The 15,629-nt window shown below is 38.1% G+C and overlaps 1 protein-coding gene across 6 annotated transcripts in view; it reads right to left on the reverse strand.

The window, feature by feature from the left end:
* Positions 1 to 3,704: 3,704 nt before the first annotated feature.
* DGKI (diacylglycerol kinase iota) overlaps positions 3,705 to 15,629 on the reverse strand; it is a gene marked incomplete at its 5' end in the record, with an annotated part of 419,556 nt that continues 407,631 nt past the window's right edge. For all 6 annotated transcript variants that reach the window (XM_080666632.1, XM_080666631.1, XM_080666634.1 and 3 more), the window contains one exon: positions 3,705 to 13,863. In XM_080666632.1, coding sequence (XP_080522758.1) covers positions 13,747 to 13,863 — 117 coding nt within the window. In that variant the 3' untranslated portion in view covers positions 3,705 to 13,746. The remainder of the gene's footprint in view (positions 13,864 to 15,629) is intronic.

Here is a 15,629-nt window from a genome sequence, read left to right on the forward strand (position 1 = left end):
ATACAACCAAACACAGGAACAAACTCAAAATGGATTATAGATTTAAGTGTTAGACTTGAAACCATAAAAACCCTAGAAGAAAAGATAGGCAGCAAAATCTCAGACATTTCTCATAGCAATATTTTTTTCTGATATATCTCTTCAGGCAAGGGAAACAAAAGAAAAAATAAACAAATGGGACTACATACAACTAAATTGTTTTTACCCGGCAAAGGAAACCATCAACAAAATGAAAAGACAACCCACTGAATGAGAGAACATATTCACCAATGATACATCTGGTAAGGGATTAATATCCAAAATATTTAAAGAACTTATAAAACTCAACACCAAAAAAAAAAAACAAAGACAATCCAATTTTAAAGATGGGCTCAGGACTTGAATAGACACTTCTCCAATGAGGCCAATAGGCATATGAAAAGATGCTCAATGTCACTAATCCTCAGAGAAATGTACATGAAAACCACAATGAGATATCACCTCATACCTGTCCAAAGGGCTAGCACCAGTAAATCAACAAACAACAAGTTCTGGAAGGGAACCCGCCTGAACTGTTGATGGGAAGTAGATTGGTGCAGCTCCTGTGGAAACAGTATGGAGTTACCTCAAACAATTAAAAATTGACCTGTCTTATGACCCAGAGATTCCACTTCTGGGAATATATCTGAAGAAACCAGAAGCACTAATTTGAAAGACTATATAAACCCCTATGTTCATTGCATCATTATTTACACTAGCCAAGATTTGAAAGCAGCCCAAGTGTCCATCAGTAGTTGAATGGGTAAAAAAGCTGTGGTACATTTATACAATGGAATACTACTTGGCTGTAAAAAAAAAAAAAAAAAAAAAAAAAAAAAGGAAAACTTAGCCTTTGTAACAGAATTGATGGACCTGGACCTAGAGAGTATTACGTTAAGTGAAGTAAGCCAGTCAGAGAAAGAAAAGTACCATATGATTTCACTCATATGTGTAATCTAATGAACAAAATAAACTAACAAACAAAATAGAAACAGATTTATATATACAGAGAACAGACTGACATCTGTCATGGGGGAGGAGGGTTGGAGGGTGGGGTGCAAAAAGTGAAGGGATTAACCAAAGAAACAAAAACAAATTCATAGACACAGACAACAATATGGTGATTACCAGAGGAGAGGGGGTATCTTCAGAGTATCTCCTCACTTGAGAGAAGAAAGAGGATAGGAGACCTTTAGTTGTACAATCTTGTTTGAAAGATGAGGAAACTTGGGCCCAAGGAAAGCAAGAACCATACTCAGCTGCTCAGAAGATCTAGGACTGAAATCCAGTGTATTATTCTCTTCTACCACAAATACTTGTTTCATCCTAACAGTGCCTTCAGGCAGAGTCTAAACCATTTGACCATGGCACTCAGACGAGGAGTTCCTGAAATTTGGTGGCATCTCCCTGTCACTGGTTAGCTGTGTGATCTTGGGTAATATTTTACTCTCTTTAAGGCACAGTTTGCACGTCTCCAAAATAAAATTGTTTGACATGATTTCTAGAGTCTTTTTTGCTACCATAACATGTGACTGATTTTAATCTATCTGTGAATGGACTCTGGTTGTCATAAAACACCCCGGTCTTGTTTTTTCCACATTATGATTCTCCAGAGTTCTAATGAAAAATAATGTTGGAACCAGAATTTCAAAGACAAACAAACTCTGAATAAAGGATAAAATAGACATTTTCAGACATGCAAGAATTCAGAAAAAAAAAAAATTTTTCCCAAGTGCTGAGTTTTAATCAGCAATTTGTGACTATCCTCCAGCAAATCAAGAAACTAAGAAATGTGTGTGAGTCAAGAAGTGATAAGAAAAATGCAGAAGTCCAAAGAAGTAGAAAAATAAAATAAACAGATGTACATAATTAAAGAATTTATCTAAAATGAAAAAAAATAAAGAAATCCAAAGAAGAAAGTTATAAGGTGATAACTGTATAGCATGCCTGGGGAACAATTCATCAGAAGTAGAACCAGAAGCCAGTGGACACTAAGAAAAATCCTTTTGGGAGAAAGACTAGAATGGATTACAAAACTGATGAGGGAGCTAAATGATACTAGTAACATATAGAAAAAATCATAAGAGTGTGTTTTATCTTTTAACAAGAACAAAGAAAGTTAACCAACACCAAGAGAAAGAAATTCATAAAAACTATCAAAGAGTCAAACATGAAGCCGAGAATTGCAAAAAAATGATAATAATAAAAGGGAAATTATTTTATTCAGATGACAGGAATACTGTTTCATTGGCATTGGGGCCATGGACAATGAAAAAATGCAATTGTCACACACTGTTTGTGTCTATATACATATTAACACGCCATGCCAATGAAACTCCATGTTCTTGGCTTTCAACCCTTAGAATAAAAAACTTGGCAACACATAGAGCTTTTAATATTGGTACAAGATAAAATGTGAAGATTTGCAGCTGTGACAGGGAATATAGTTAACAGAAGTTGAGAAGTGGAATAAAGGAACAAAAGTGGGTATGTGCCGAGATTCACAGCAAAACCATCCCAGTGATTAGCTCTGTGGCCGGAGATGGGGAGGAAATGGGGCTGGAGGGGAAAACAGAGATTGTCATGCTCTATTAATAAATCAAAGCTGTGGGTAGAGTCAATGGTGAGGGTGCAGTGTGTCTAGTGGCAACAGGCATTATTCCCAGTCTTGTGTGAGCTGCTCATTGTTCCTTCTAAGTATTTTGCATGGTACTTTTTCCAGACTCAAGTAGTGTCCTCACATACATATTTTACTTAATACTTAAGGAGGTCTGTGCAGATCTGTAGGAGTATTTCTCTGTGCAATCCTCTCTGACAGTCTTCTCTATGACCTCTAGCTGCCTTGGTCTCCCTAACTCTCAGTTCTATCTCCCCAACTCAGGAAATCTGCCAGACTCTGCTTCAATTCCCCTCCACCCCTCCACCAGACTCCGGTGCCACCACCTGGAAACTCTTAGGTCTGTAAAATGGAGTAATCACAGAGCTTATTTTATTTGATTTCCATCTCTCAGGGATTACTTGATTTTTTGTCTTTTGTTTTTGTTTTTGTTACCTGAGGTCTTAACAATTATTGTTTTATTACATGTAAATGTTTTTATTTAGGTGGGAGGGTAAATCTGGCCTCTGTTAGTCCATCTTTACAGGAGAAGTGTTTTTTAAAAAAATTCTGAGGATCAGTGGGGGGAAAAGGGGAACATCTGTAATGCTTTCAACAATAAGGTTTAAAGTAAAAATTCTGCCTTATCAGTGATCCTTTTTAGTTTCAGACTTCCCTAACTGCCAACTCTTTGCTTCCCTTACCTCCTGGTTTTAAAAAATCTAATTTAACCACCATTAGGCATGGTATTCGCACCAACTATATCTAGCAGCCAGTAACAGAGGAAAATAAATTAATTATATTTCTTAATTTTTATTCTGTACATTTCCACACAATTCACAATACAGAAAAAGTATCCAAAAAAGTAACTAGTCAAAGTCTGTTTCAGAGATTAGTTCAGTCTCTCAAATTAATTCCATTGAAAATCTCTGTAGAGCAACACAGTGATCAAGATACTTTATATAAATAGGAAATGCAAGAAAATTAGGGAAAAATACTTTATGACTTTGTTACAAAAAATCTCCATTCTCCCCTTCCCCACCCCACCCTTCCCACCCACCCTCCCTCCATTTCATATTTTCTGGATCTCACTTTAATTGGACATAAAACTTCACCCTATTGCCACAACTACTACTTTTTTTTTTTTTTTTGGATTACACCTGCCAGCTGGCAGCTTTGCAAAATCATGGCTCCAGGATGTGAAAGGGCAGAATCAGAAACTATGAAAGAGCCCTTTATACCGTGTCTGAAACTCTTTGTACAGATGTTGCCTTTGAAAATGGACTATCTACCTCCATAGGAATTCTGGATGGCTGGACCCTTTTCCCACTCAGAAATCAAAATGAAATACAGTCATTCTTATAGAACTGAGATTGTCCTCTCTATGCCTTAATGACTTACAGGAATGGATTTCCTCACTTTCTATCAGCAATGGTCCATATAATATTCAAATGCACGGTTGCCCACTTAACCTTTCATAATTTAAATAGAAAACAGCCTTGCTACCTTTATGAAGACTAATTCAGAGCCTAGCTTTTCAAAGATGTGTTTTGCAAAAGATTCTAATTTTACTAGGTTATTTTATCTATTAAAGTTTCAAATCTTATTTCCCCGGGTGGCAAGAACCCCATACTTCCCAGCCCACAATCAGGATGTAAATAAGCTTCCATTTCGGTTCTAGTTGCATTGGAAATTATTCATGTGGTCAGAGCCTCAGTCCAACAAATGGGGGAGGGGAATAAATATTTTTATTGTTAATAAAACCCAAAATGTCAGGAACCATTTGTATTCATCATACAAGGTGCAGTAAATATCAAAGCTAGAAGGTATCTTAAAAGTGATAAATTTCACCAGCATTTTTGAAAGAATTACCCATACATTTAAAACAAAAAATAAGTTAAACAATTTTAGGGCTATCATCTGTTCATTTTTCTAAGTAAAGACAATTTGTAAACATTTCCTCTCTCTCTAATTTTAAAGAAGAAATGTTATATGTAAACCCCCAAATAAGAAAGCCTATGTCTTTGAAGTTGTTAGGATTGAACATATTTAGATTTGTGAAGAATTCACTAAACTGTCCTTATATTTTTCTAATTTAAATACTAGTATAGACCAACACAAGTCTGTGGACAGGAATAACTTTTATGGGGACTTTGAAAAACTTCTTCAAAAAAGAAAAAACAACTCAGTCCTTTAGAAATTTCTATTAGAAAGTTCTTCAATTAGCAGAGCCCTATTTTCCCCTAAATTCCATACATAATCTAATTCTTCTAAGGTGCATGTATTGAAAATTTCATAATGATACCCCTTGAAGCAACTCTGAACAAGTTCAGTCTTTTCTTATATCTTCTGGATTTGCTTTTCATGAGGATCAAAGTTGGCTGAGAGCATATATTATTTATTTATGGGTTGCCATGGCAATTTGTGTTAAGACTAGAGCCTTATTCTTGTACTGCTCTTGAGAATCTTTTTTCCTTTCCCCATCACTCTGCTTTTCCTTTATCTTCCCAAGCCAGGGGCAAGGAATGGGGTGAGGGAGAAGGGCTGGAAGCAACTCCCTGAGCTAGACTCCAGGGATGGGCTCACTTCCAGAGTGACTCCCTCCCCCATCTAGCCAACTTGAAATGTAAGTCTCAGGCCCAATTACTGTGGAAGGAAAGGTGGGCAATTAAAACTGTAGCCTAGCTTGGCTGTCGTGGCTCAGTGGTTGAGCATCAACTGATGAGCCAGGAGGTCACGGTTCGATTCCGATCAGAGCATGTGTCTGGGTTGCGGGCTCAGTCCCCAGTGTGGGGTGTGTAAGAGGCAGCTGATCAACAATTCCCTCTCATCATTGATGTTTCTGTCTCTCTCTCTCTCTCTCCCTTCCTTTCTGAAATCAATAAAAATCTATATTTTTAAAAAACAATTATAGCCCAATTTAAACAGAAACACTTTCATTGCCATCTAGATGGCAGGAAATTAGAGGGGGAAGTGGGGGGGGGGGGGGTGAGGAAGGGAAGGTGGCTCTAATTGAGTTGTGTTCCAGTCTAAAGTCATAGAAATCTAAATCTGGAAAATATCACAGAAGTCTTTTAGTCCAAGCTCCCTCCTAATTAAGAAACTGCTTTTACACAATCCCTGATTCAGCTGTTCAATTTTCACTTAAATACTAGAAGAAATACTAGCTGCTATAAGCCCCCTTTATTTTTTAGAAAACCCACTCCATTTTTCCTGGGTGTATTATTTAGAAAAAAAAAATAAATCTTTCTGTAAGTGTTAAAGCTACCTCTTTTCATCCTGTGCCTGGTCTTTCTGCCCTTGTTTTAGTCTGCAAATCATCTGCCATACTGAACTTGAATCTAACAGTCCTACTTAACTTGTCTCCTCCAAACATTCCTATTCTAATCTAATAGTAGCTTCTTTCCAGATCAAACATCCCTCCCTTACATGTTCACCTCTCTGCCCAGAGAGATGCCTGGTAGAGTGTGAGATTCAGAATGGAAGAATATCTCAGGCCTGTTTGTTCTTTCTACTTCAGGTACAACACAACTCAACAACTCCACCAGGCGTATTAGGCCTCTGAATATGTGACTGTGGACAACACACTTAGGTTTGCAAACCCAGTGAGACTTAGAGCTACGGAGTCTTGAGTGAAAAGACCATTTCAAGGCTCTTTGGTGCATCATTATGAAATAGCATCATTCCAATAGTGACTGCCAAGGAGAGAAAACAATACAGTAAGTCCTCACTTAACATCAATGACAGGTTCAATGACTTTACGTGAAACAATGTATAATGAAACCAATTTTACCATAGACTATGGCATCTCATCAATGTTATAACAAAAAAACATTGAAACAAACATTATTCAAGGACCTGCAATACTAATTTTTTTAAATGCTGAGATTCACAAATGTAGAAACGCCAGTAAATCATTTTCAATGTTAATTTCTTCTTGGGAAATCCACCCTGGTACCAAAGCATTTAACCTTTTTTGACCTTGAATATATCCAAGATGATAAGTCTCTGATAGCAAACACTCTGAGTTTGTCACTTCACATTCCCTCTCAGTTTAAACAACTCTTACTGTAGGGTCATAGGTAAATATTCTTCCAATTTATGGAAATCAGAATGATTGATATAAAACAATATAGAAGGCAATGGTGAGAAATTATTTACTTAGAAAACACCTATTGCATGCATGTTAGTCTGTAGTTTCTAATGATCAGAGTTCTGGCTGCAATTCTACCAATTATGATACAAAGCTGTGAATTCACTGTTCTGATGTTCCATTTATTCATCCAAAATGTATTATCAGTATCATCCACCTTAGGGTTGGTAATGAAGCCCAAAATTGTCAACAAACAAACAAACATCAAAATGCTAAAGGATTAACATTTAAAAAATACTGAAATTCTTATAATAAACAGTATAGATTTGAGTTAAGCTACTTTCTATTGAAAATTATATGTGTTTTACTTAAAGATTGGAAACAAGTTGTTCCCACCACCAAAAGCTCCAATTTCAGATGCCTTTTGGCTCAAAATATTGAAACTTTGGAAACTGGAGAATACCTAGAATCATCACTTTTTTATTTCTATGGGTAAGCTACCCCTCGTGATTAGCACAACAGTAGTAGGAGCCAAGGCATTTTCCATGATTGCTTTTCAAGTACATAGACTTGGCTTCCAAATATCCTTTAGGCATAGTTTTCTTCTGTGGTTCTATTAGGTTACATTTAATTCTAAGAATATCAAATCACAGCACTTTTTTTTCTATTAGATGGACAGACAGTGAAATAGATTTCTGATAGGACTTAAGGATACCTAAGAATACTCATCAAAGTCCATAATGCTCCACAAGTACTTTGGAGTTTTACCCAAGTATGCCTTCTTTTCAATAGCTCATATAGTTATGCTTAGTTGGTTTAAAAATGTTTTAAATTAAAGGTCATTCTCCCCCAAATTTTAAATCGTCTCACAAAGTGATGTTCTAAAGATTAGAAGTCAAGATGTTCATAAATTTTTCAAATGAAATCCTGCCATTTTACAAAGTCATTTTAAAAGAAAAACTTAAAAACTCACAGAATCTAATTCCACCTCCCTCAGATCACAGGTCCCTAGTCACAACATCCCTCAAGGTGGTCACGTGTCCAGTTTAAATATCCCCACTGGCCGCAAATCTATAACTCTGTAACGATGCCCACTCTACCCTTTGACAGTATTTATACTTCATCTTCTTTATATTTAATCCAAACCTACTGCAAATTTTGCCTATTGTTTCTAATGATGTCCTTGAGATATAAGATAAATGAGTTTTAGCTCTCATTTTAGTAGTGTTTCTAAGTTTCATACTAAAGTCTTGGTTTCAAATACAATTTTAAGAACAGTACCAAGACTCCAAGGAAAAAAATGCAAACTATCATCCTCTTGCATATTATTATTCTCATTTCCTATATCATAGAAGTAAAACATTGCTGGCTGAAGAGTGACCAGCACAATAAAGCCTTGATTCAGTCCCCAGCGCATGCTCCCCAAGGACCCTGGGGTTTTCCGCCAGTGGAATTTGTTTCTCATATTCATTCTTAGATCCTTCGTATGAAGTTTTGTTTCTAGTATTCATTCTTAGGTCCTTAGTATGGTGCCTGCATCAGAGTATGTGATAAATACATATTTAAAATGAATGATTAAATGCACAAATGTACGATTGGTTCACAAACATGATTAAACAAGCAAAATAGAGACAGACTCATAGACAGAGAGCAGGTGGACAGCTCTGGTAGGGGAAGCGGTGAAGGGATTGAGCAAAAAAGAAAAGAGAAAGAACTCATGGACATGAGCAACATGAGTGTGATAATTGCAGAAAGAATTGGAGGTGGAAGATGGGGTGGGGATAACTGGTGATGGGGAAAAAAGAGGAAAAATAAGTAATGTTTCAACAGCCTTAAATTCTTTTTTCTGCTTCTTTTTGGGACCAATTCAGTGACTCCCAGTATCCTGGGAGAGCAGTTGGTCCAAGGGTACAACTCCTTGCTTAGAATCCTATTTTCAGGATTTTCATTACACTATGGGGAAATAGCCTAGAATCTACAGATGCTCACAGGGGCATAACCCATATATAATCCAGTCATTCAGGTGACTTCAAGGGGGCACATTATTTACATCATTCGCTGTGGAAGAAGTTGCCATAATTGTGGACTCCACTGGTGTGACTAAAACAGAAATTTGCTAAACCTCTCTGGCAGATTACTTCTCAGAATAAGGTTGGCTGGAATTCTATAAGATCATCAGGTCAGTGGATATTTATTTGTCCTTCAGGCAAAAGGGATATTTGTCCCAGAGTGTGATTTCATTTTGATCCATTTTGAGCATAATAGCTGAGGAGGATTTGGGTATGTGCATGGAAAAAATCGTTGAAGGTAGAGGCAGAAAGTCTGGGAGCAGGACTATTGCCATGGTCAGACAATTGGAAGGACTAGCGATGAGTGATGACCAGGACCCAGAAAAGGGATGATGGCGTCAAAACCAATGAGAGGCTTGGCAGAGAAAAAAACTCTAGGACTTCCAGTCAGCTGAATATGGAATTCAGAGAATGAAAAAGCTGATTCAGAGATGGTTCTATAAAACATGTGCAGAAGCTATTTTAGAGCAAATAAATGTTTAAGCTCAGTTAGAAAACTCCCTAATTTAATGGATGTTCTACTTTTTTTTTCCAAAATGAAAATAATCCATTTAAGGAGAGCAATTGGTAGTTTTACTTGATGGTTATGATGAGCCATTTTCACAATGATTAATTTTACATTGAAATAGTGCAATTGCATAAAATATCATGCTATTTCAGTGATTTCATTAGCTACGCCCACTGAAAGGAAGCCAAGCTACTCCAGCCCACATCCAAGTCACTACACCTTCCTGGCAATAGCTTGTCCTAATTCAGTGTCAGTAGGCAACCTACTATCAGTTCTAAAACTCAGCTTGGTAAAGTGTGCAGGCATCACCTCAAAAGAAACTCTCCACTTGAGACCCACAATAGCCTGGACAAGTTTCTGGGCCCAGGTAGATTTCATGCTTCATGGAAGGCAGCATAAATAATGACAAGACCTGCCCTGACTGGTTTGGCTCAGTGGATAGAGCGTCGGCCTGTGGACTGAAGGGTCCCAGGTTCGATTCCGGTCAAGGGCATGTACCTTGGTTGCGGGCACATCCCCAGTAGGAGGTGTGCAAGAGGCAGCTGATCGATGTTTCTCTCCCATCGATGTTTCTAACTCTCTATCCCTCTTCCTTTCTCTCTGTAACAAATCAATAAAATATATTTAAAAAAAAATAATGACAAGACCTCTTGGTCATGGATTTTATGGCACAGGCACCAGCAAATGCCATGTGCAACTGAAGTTCCATACAGTAATAAAACTAAGCTTAGTCACAGTAGAAACAAAAATGAATACATGGAAATTCTCTGGTACCTTATCTCTGTCTGTTGGTGATAACTATACATATACAGATGATTAGGATGCTTCTAAATGTTTTCTCTTTTTTAAACCTATGCAATATGTGTGTATAGTATACATACACATATATGTGTACAAATATATTTCTATGTGTTTGGGGTGGGCTGGCTTATGCACAAGGTATTACTGATATGACATACAAGTGGCAATGTCTATATGTTTATCAGGTAAATACTATTGATCTCCAGAAAGTGGGGCAGAAGTCACTACACCCTTGGCTCTGCCTGTAATACTCATCTATGGTCTTAGAACCTTTTATAAAAAGCAGGTTCTACTTTCACAACTTAAAAAAAATATTTTAAATAAAGTTGGCATGTGAAAAAATAAAACTGCTGCCCCACATTTTCTATGACCTGGATATTTTGAGAATCTAGCAAATAAACTTCAGAAATCCTTTCAGCAAAGAAACTGTCACTTGGTCCAAATGAAAATTAACTACCTGTTGAGTATCTTTCAAGGCCTAAGCACCCAAGCCAGCGATTATGAAAAGACGGGGAGCCGTGGGGGTCGTGAGGATTCCCATCAGTCACCACTCATTTCGTGACTGTGCTTGCCAGCTCCATTCTGTTTCAGGAATTGCATCGGGTTTAGAGTGTAACCTCCGTAGAGGTAACTGGAGCGTTCACAGAGAAATCCCCAGCCATGGTGCTTATTTCTTTCTTGGCTTCTGTGCTTTATCATGCCCTTGACTGGGACAAAGCACAGCTTAACTGGGTTCTATTTTATTAGTTGTGTAAAACTGGAACATAAGACTACAAAAATGACTATCATGTTGCCTTTTAATAACTGTCCATTTCTCACCCCTCTATCAGGCTAATCTAAACATGGAATCCAAAGGCAGATAGGGCCCAACTCATGTCAGCTCAGTGTTGGCCATTCTCAGCAGTAGACTCAGTAGGTTTTGTAGAAGAAGATATTTCTACAGGTATATAGTTTTATGTCTTGTAAATGTGGCTTTTCAGACCAGGGCCAGCCTCTTTGCCTCTCTTCTTCCTGAGGGCCCATTAAAGGGGGATACCATATACCTAAGCTGAGCTGAAAACTCCTGGAGCATAGGCCCTCCACTCTTTTTAAGCCCAGGACTGTCCCATGCAATGATCAATTAAAAAATAAAATGCTACAGGAAGCAGATGCAATATTGAAGTCATTAAATATATAACTGTTTTGCTCATTTTTAATATTTTTTAAGCCCAAGTTCTGGAGGTGTTTGCTTTCCTCAAAGAGATATTTGCCTTGGTCATATATCGTTCTCCACCAATAATGTAGGACTCTAAGACTTTTTTTTTTATTTTGAACGATTTCCAAATGTTCCAAGACTCCTACAGCAGTCAGTACATCATCAATTTTCATTCCAGGGGTTGACTTGTTACTTCAGTTGGAGCTATTTGAATTGGCCCCTAGCCACCTGTACCCTAAATTTTCTCTGGGCTGCTTTGAAGCATTACAGAGAAATATGAGATGGTAGTTGGTGAAAATAGTCCTTCATCCCAGCAATGGCAGCTGGGTAACTGACTGCGTGGCCAAGTGTTTGGCTCAGTCTAGGGAATGGAAGGCACCATTCAAAGCCAGATTTCAGTCTGTTTGAAGGATTATATTTCTGTCATCACAACATCTCCTTGACAGTCCCACCAATTGAAAAACTCCTAGCAGAAGCCCAGTGATTAAATTCTCCTGGAGCATAATTTTTTCCAGCTTCTGGAAACAATCAACTGCAGTTCCTCTCCCCTCACCATAAAACCCAAAATATATTTCCATTTCTAAGACTGATCTATGGAAATAGATTACTCGCAACCAACCCTCCCTCCCACAGCTGAAAATAATGCCAGCCGTTTGATTTCGAAATGACGAAGGAGAGACTTAAGCCCCATCCACTGAGAGGTTATTCCTACTTAACAGTATATCATATTTGTACTTTCAAAATGATATGTGACCAAAATGTGATTCAGATCAGCAGCACGTCGCTGCTGGACCTTTAAATTAAACACAGAGAAACGATCATGTGTGCTCACATGCAGAAATAGTAAGGAAGCATGATGCTTATGTCTAAGAGTGAAGCGAAACCCTGATCACCCACTTTCATTTCTGACCTACACCCAAGTCATGTAGACATTTTCACCAGAAGCTAGAAGGCTTCGTCTCCTATTATTGTAATTGGCACAATGTCCCTAATAGAAGTACCTGTAAGTTTCAACTGATCTGTGGCAGGATTAGAAGCTACAATTCCACTGCCAGAGAAACATTCCTGGCTGCACTCCCACAGAGGTTTGTATTAAGAACTTTCTAGTAGAAGAAAATAGAGAAAATAATAGATTACCCCATACATGTAAAATGGGGCTATAGTGCTATCAGGTATGACCTTGGGAGCTGACCAGGAGTAGGTGGAGGCATCCATCAGAAAGGGCCACGCATCCTGGAAATCTGGCAGTGAAACTCACACAGCAAGGCTTTGTCCTTGGCATAGGGTGAACTTGGGGTAATGAAAACCAGAAACTTAGAAGGAAAACCTAAATGGGCCCCTCTCACCACTGTACCCAAGCGTCTATACTTATTAGCCTCTGTGCAAAGTTCCAGTGACTGTTTTCTTACTTAAGTGAGTTATTTTGACATATGTTGCTACTTTTGCTTCTGCTGTTTTATTTCAAGTCCATTAGCCTGCTTTCCATTATCACTCAAAAAAGCCTAGAAGTGAACGCTGGCACCAAGCTCCATTTCCCGTAGCCACGGTTCCCACACGCGGTTTTCTGCTCCGCAGTTGAAACAGCACTTAAAGTTAAGTGCTTCTGCAGACTAGCTACGGGCCTTGGCTTAGTCCATTGCTCACCTCTATTGCAGCAAAAGGCAAAGATGGCTACACCTGGGCAATACGGAGCTGTCCAAACAGCCCAAGCTGAACCTGACCTCTGTGGCCATCAGTAACGGGCCCGCAAATGGGGCCAACCCCTGGGTTACGTCTCTGAGATCCCCCTGAGAATAGGAGACTCCCATGCCACCTCACCATACCTCAGAGATACAATGCACAAGTTGACATTATCCATGTGGCAACTCCCAGCTCCCAGATGATGAAAAAGGAATGGGCAGGGAGGGGTGACATGCAAAAAACAAAGTCATCCTGGTATATTTAGTCTTGGAAATGGAAGCAGTTTTACAGTTACATTTCTGCAGGACAACCAGAGGGTTTCAAAAGACCTTCAGACAGTCTTGCGGTCTTCAAAGACTGAATGTAAAGAGAACAGATTGTATCGAATTTTTTCTGGGTAGTTTCAGGCAGAGTGGTGCGGTACAGGGGAAGGTGAATGCATAGGGGAGAAGGGAGCAGTGCCATTTATAGGAACATCCTTTGAATCTTTAAAATAAATGATACAGGTGAACACAGAAGTTCATGCTACTTGCTGGAAGCAATAAAGATCAAATTTTGTGGAACTCATTTTCCACCAATCTCCAGGTATCCTGCCTCGTCCTCTGTGGGCTATTCTATTCTGTTGTACATCTCAGTAGCCCTTAAAAACTGGTGGCATGGCCTCAGATGCTTGCAGGAGAGAGACAGATTTATGGATTCCATCAGCTTCTTCCAGGGGAGCTGCCCGATCGCCGGGAGGGCCCAGGTGATATGCTCATTCAGGTTCTCTTTGCCCGTCTACCAGGGTCAAACAGTAGTTTCCAGGTCCTCATGGCCAATGATCTTATAGTTCTGACGGCTTTCTAGGTAAGCAGCCAAATCAGGGTCCCCAGCCTGCTGAGCTCTGTCTTGAGGTGTCTTACCCTGCAGGTAAAAAGGAAAGAAACACACACACCTGGGATGAGATTTTTTTTAAAAGATCCACAGAAACAGAGATACTCAAAGATTACTCACTAGTAAGGATCTTTCCATGTTACTGTTTTAGAGTTCACAAGACACTTTTCAATCTATTATCTGATGGAAGCGAGATACATAAGCTCAAGAGAAAGAGACCATCACTGTGGACAGGTGGGGTTTCCCCCTAAGAAAGCAGAGGATCAGAGTCTAACGGCACAGCAGGAAACTGCAGCACAGTGAGTTCTGGAGCCCAGATCCTTTCTGGAAGCTGGTGTATAAGAAAGTACTAACTAGATAAACAGGGAAGCAGGAATTCGACTTCTAGTTTAGGACTCTTTCTATTATACTAACTCTGGGAAGCAACCAGCGGAATCTGAGAGGAAGGGACGGTCATAACAATCTAAAAAGGTTTCTTTGCTGCTTTTAAAGATTCTCTCCCCTATTTGGAACGTTCTCATCTCTCCAAAGAATGAGTTAATTTCTGACTATAAAATTGGTGGGTGTTCATTAAAGAAATCTTGGAAAATTAGAAAAGTATAAAAAAGAAATAAAAATATATTCCAGAACACTAAGATAACCATTGTTAACCTTCTGTGGAATAACTATTTTTCTTTTTCTATAGCTCTATACATAATTACTTTTATCAAAATTAAACCATATTTATTTATGTACTGTGAGTTAACATGCTTTTCACTTAATAATATATCAAACATTTTTAAGTCATTCTTCTGCATCATGTTGAATGATTATATAATGTCTTGCAGCCTATTTTAATGCTATATGCTTATTTGTAAGTACACACACACATGATATTTTTGAATGAAGCCAATGAATGGAAATCAGTAATAAATGGAGGGAAGGTCTCATTCTTTTGAATGCATCTGAATATTACTTGACACTCCTTGAAACTTCTAATTTTTGTTTAATAATATAATCTTATCTATTTAAATAAGTGATATTAAGTTCTAAGGAAAAGGTAGAGGCATGATCATTGTACTAAGGAAATAGCTCTATGCATACATGCACCTCCAGATCAGTTAACACAATGGATAGTGTCAACCTCAATTAAGTCTGTTCCTAGTAGCTTCTAGGGGTATGCAGGGCAGAGGATAAAAAGGAAATAATAGTGGCTCTGGGCTCTTTCTAAAATTTTACTTTAGTTGGGATTTAATATTTATCAACTAGCTTAACATTACTATCATAATTTTATCCCACTTGTTTATGATATTAATAGACTATCTTGTCCTTACTTTAATGTTAATGAGGTTGGAATTTCTATAGCCTCTAAATATTCAGGGAGATGGACAAAGGTGGGCATTTGATATTTTTTTAAAGGAATTGTTCTCTATTAAGAGATATTCTCAAGATATTGCTTCTCTCCAAAAAATCCCAGTAGATTCAGTCATGATGATTATATGTGGTTCTCTCACCTAGCATCAAGTTACAAAAATGGAAAAACAGGATTCCTGAAAAGGATGAAGCATAGAGATAGTACTTTGTATGGTAAGATCTCTAGAACATAATGTTGGGTGAAAACTTAAGTCATAGACTAGCATGTATAGTCTGACTTTATAAACTTAAAATAATGAGAGAGAAGAATAGACTTATTTACAAGTGAAGTGAGTTCATTAAAATTTTAATAACATATAGGTCTAGAGAGTGTAGAATTTTCTAGCCATTTCTACTTTCCTGTATTGTTTGCACGGCTCAAGTTTTCTATGTGAGAACGCATT

This window comes from Plecotus auritus, assembly GCF_963455305.1.
Source record: "Plecotus auritus genome assembly, chromosome: 4".
Lineage (NCBI taxonomy): Eukaryota > Metazoa > Chordata > Mammalia > Chiroptera > Vespertilionidae > Plecotus > Plecotus auritus.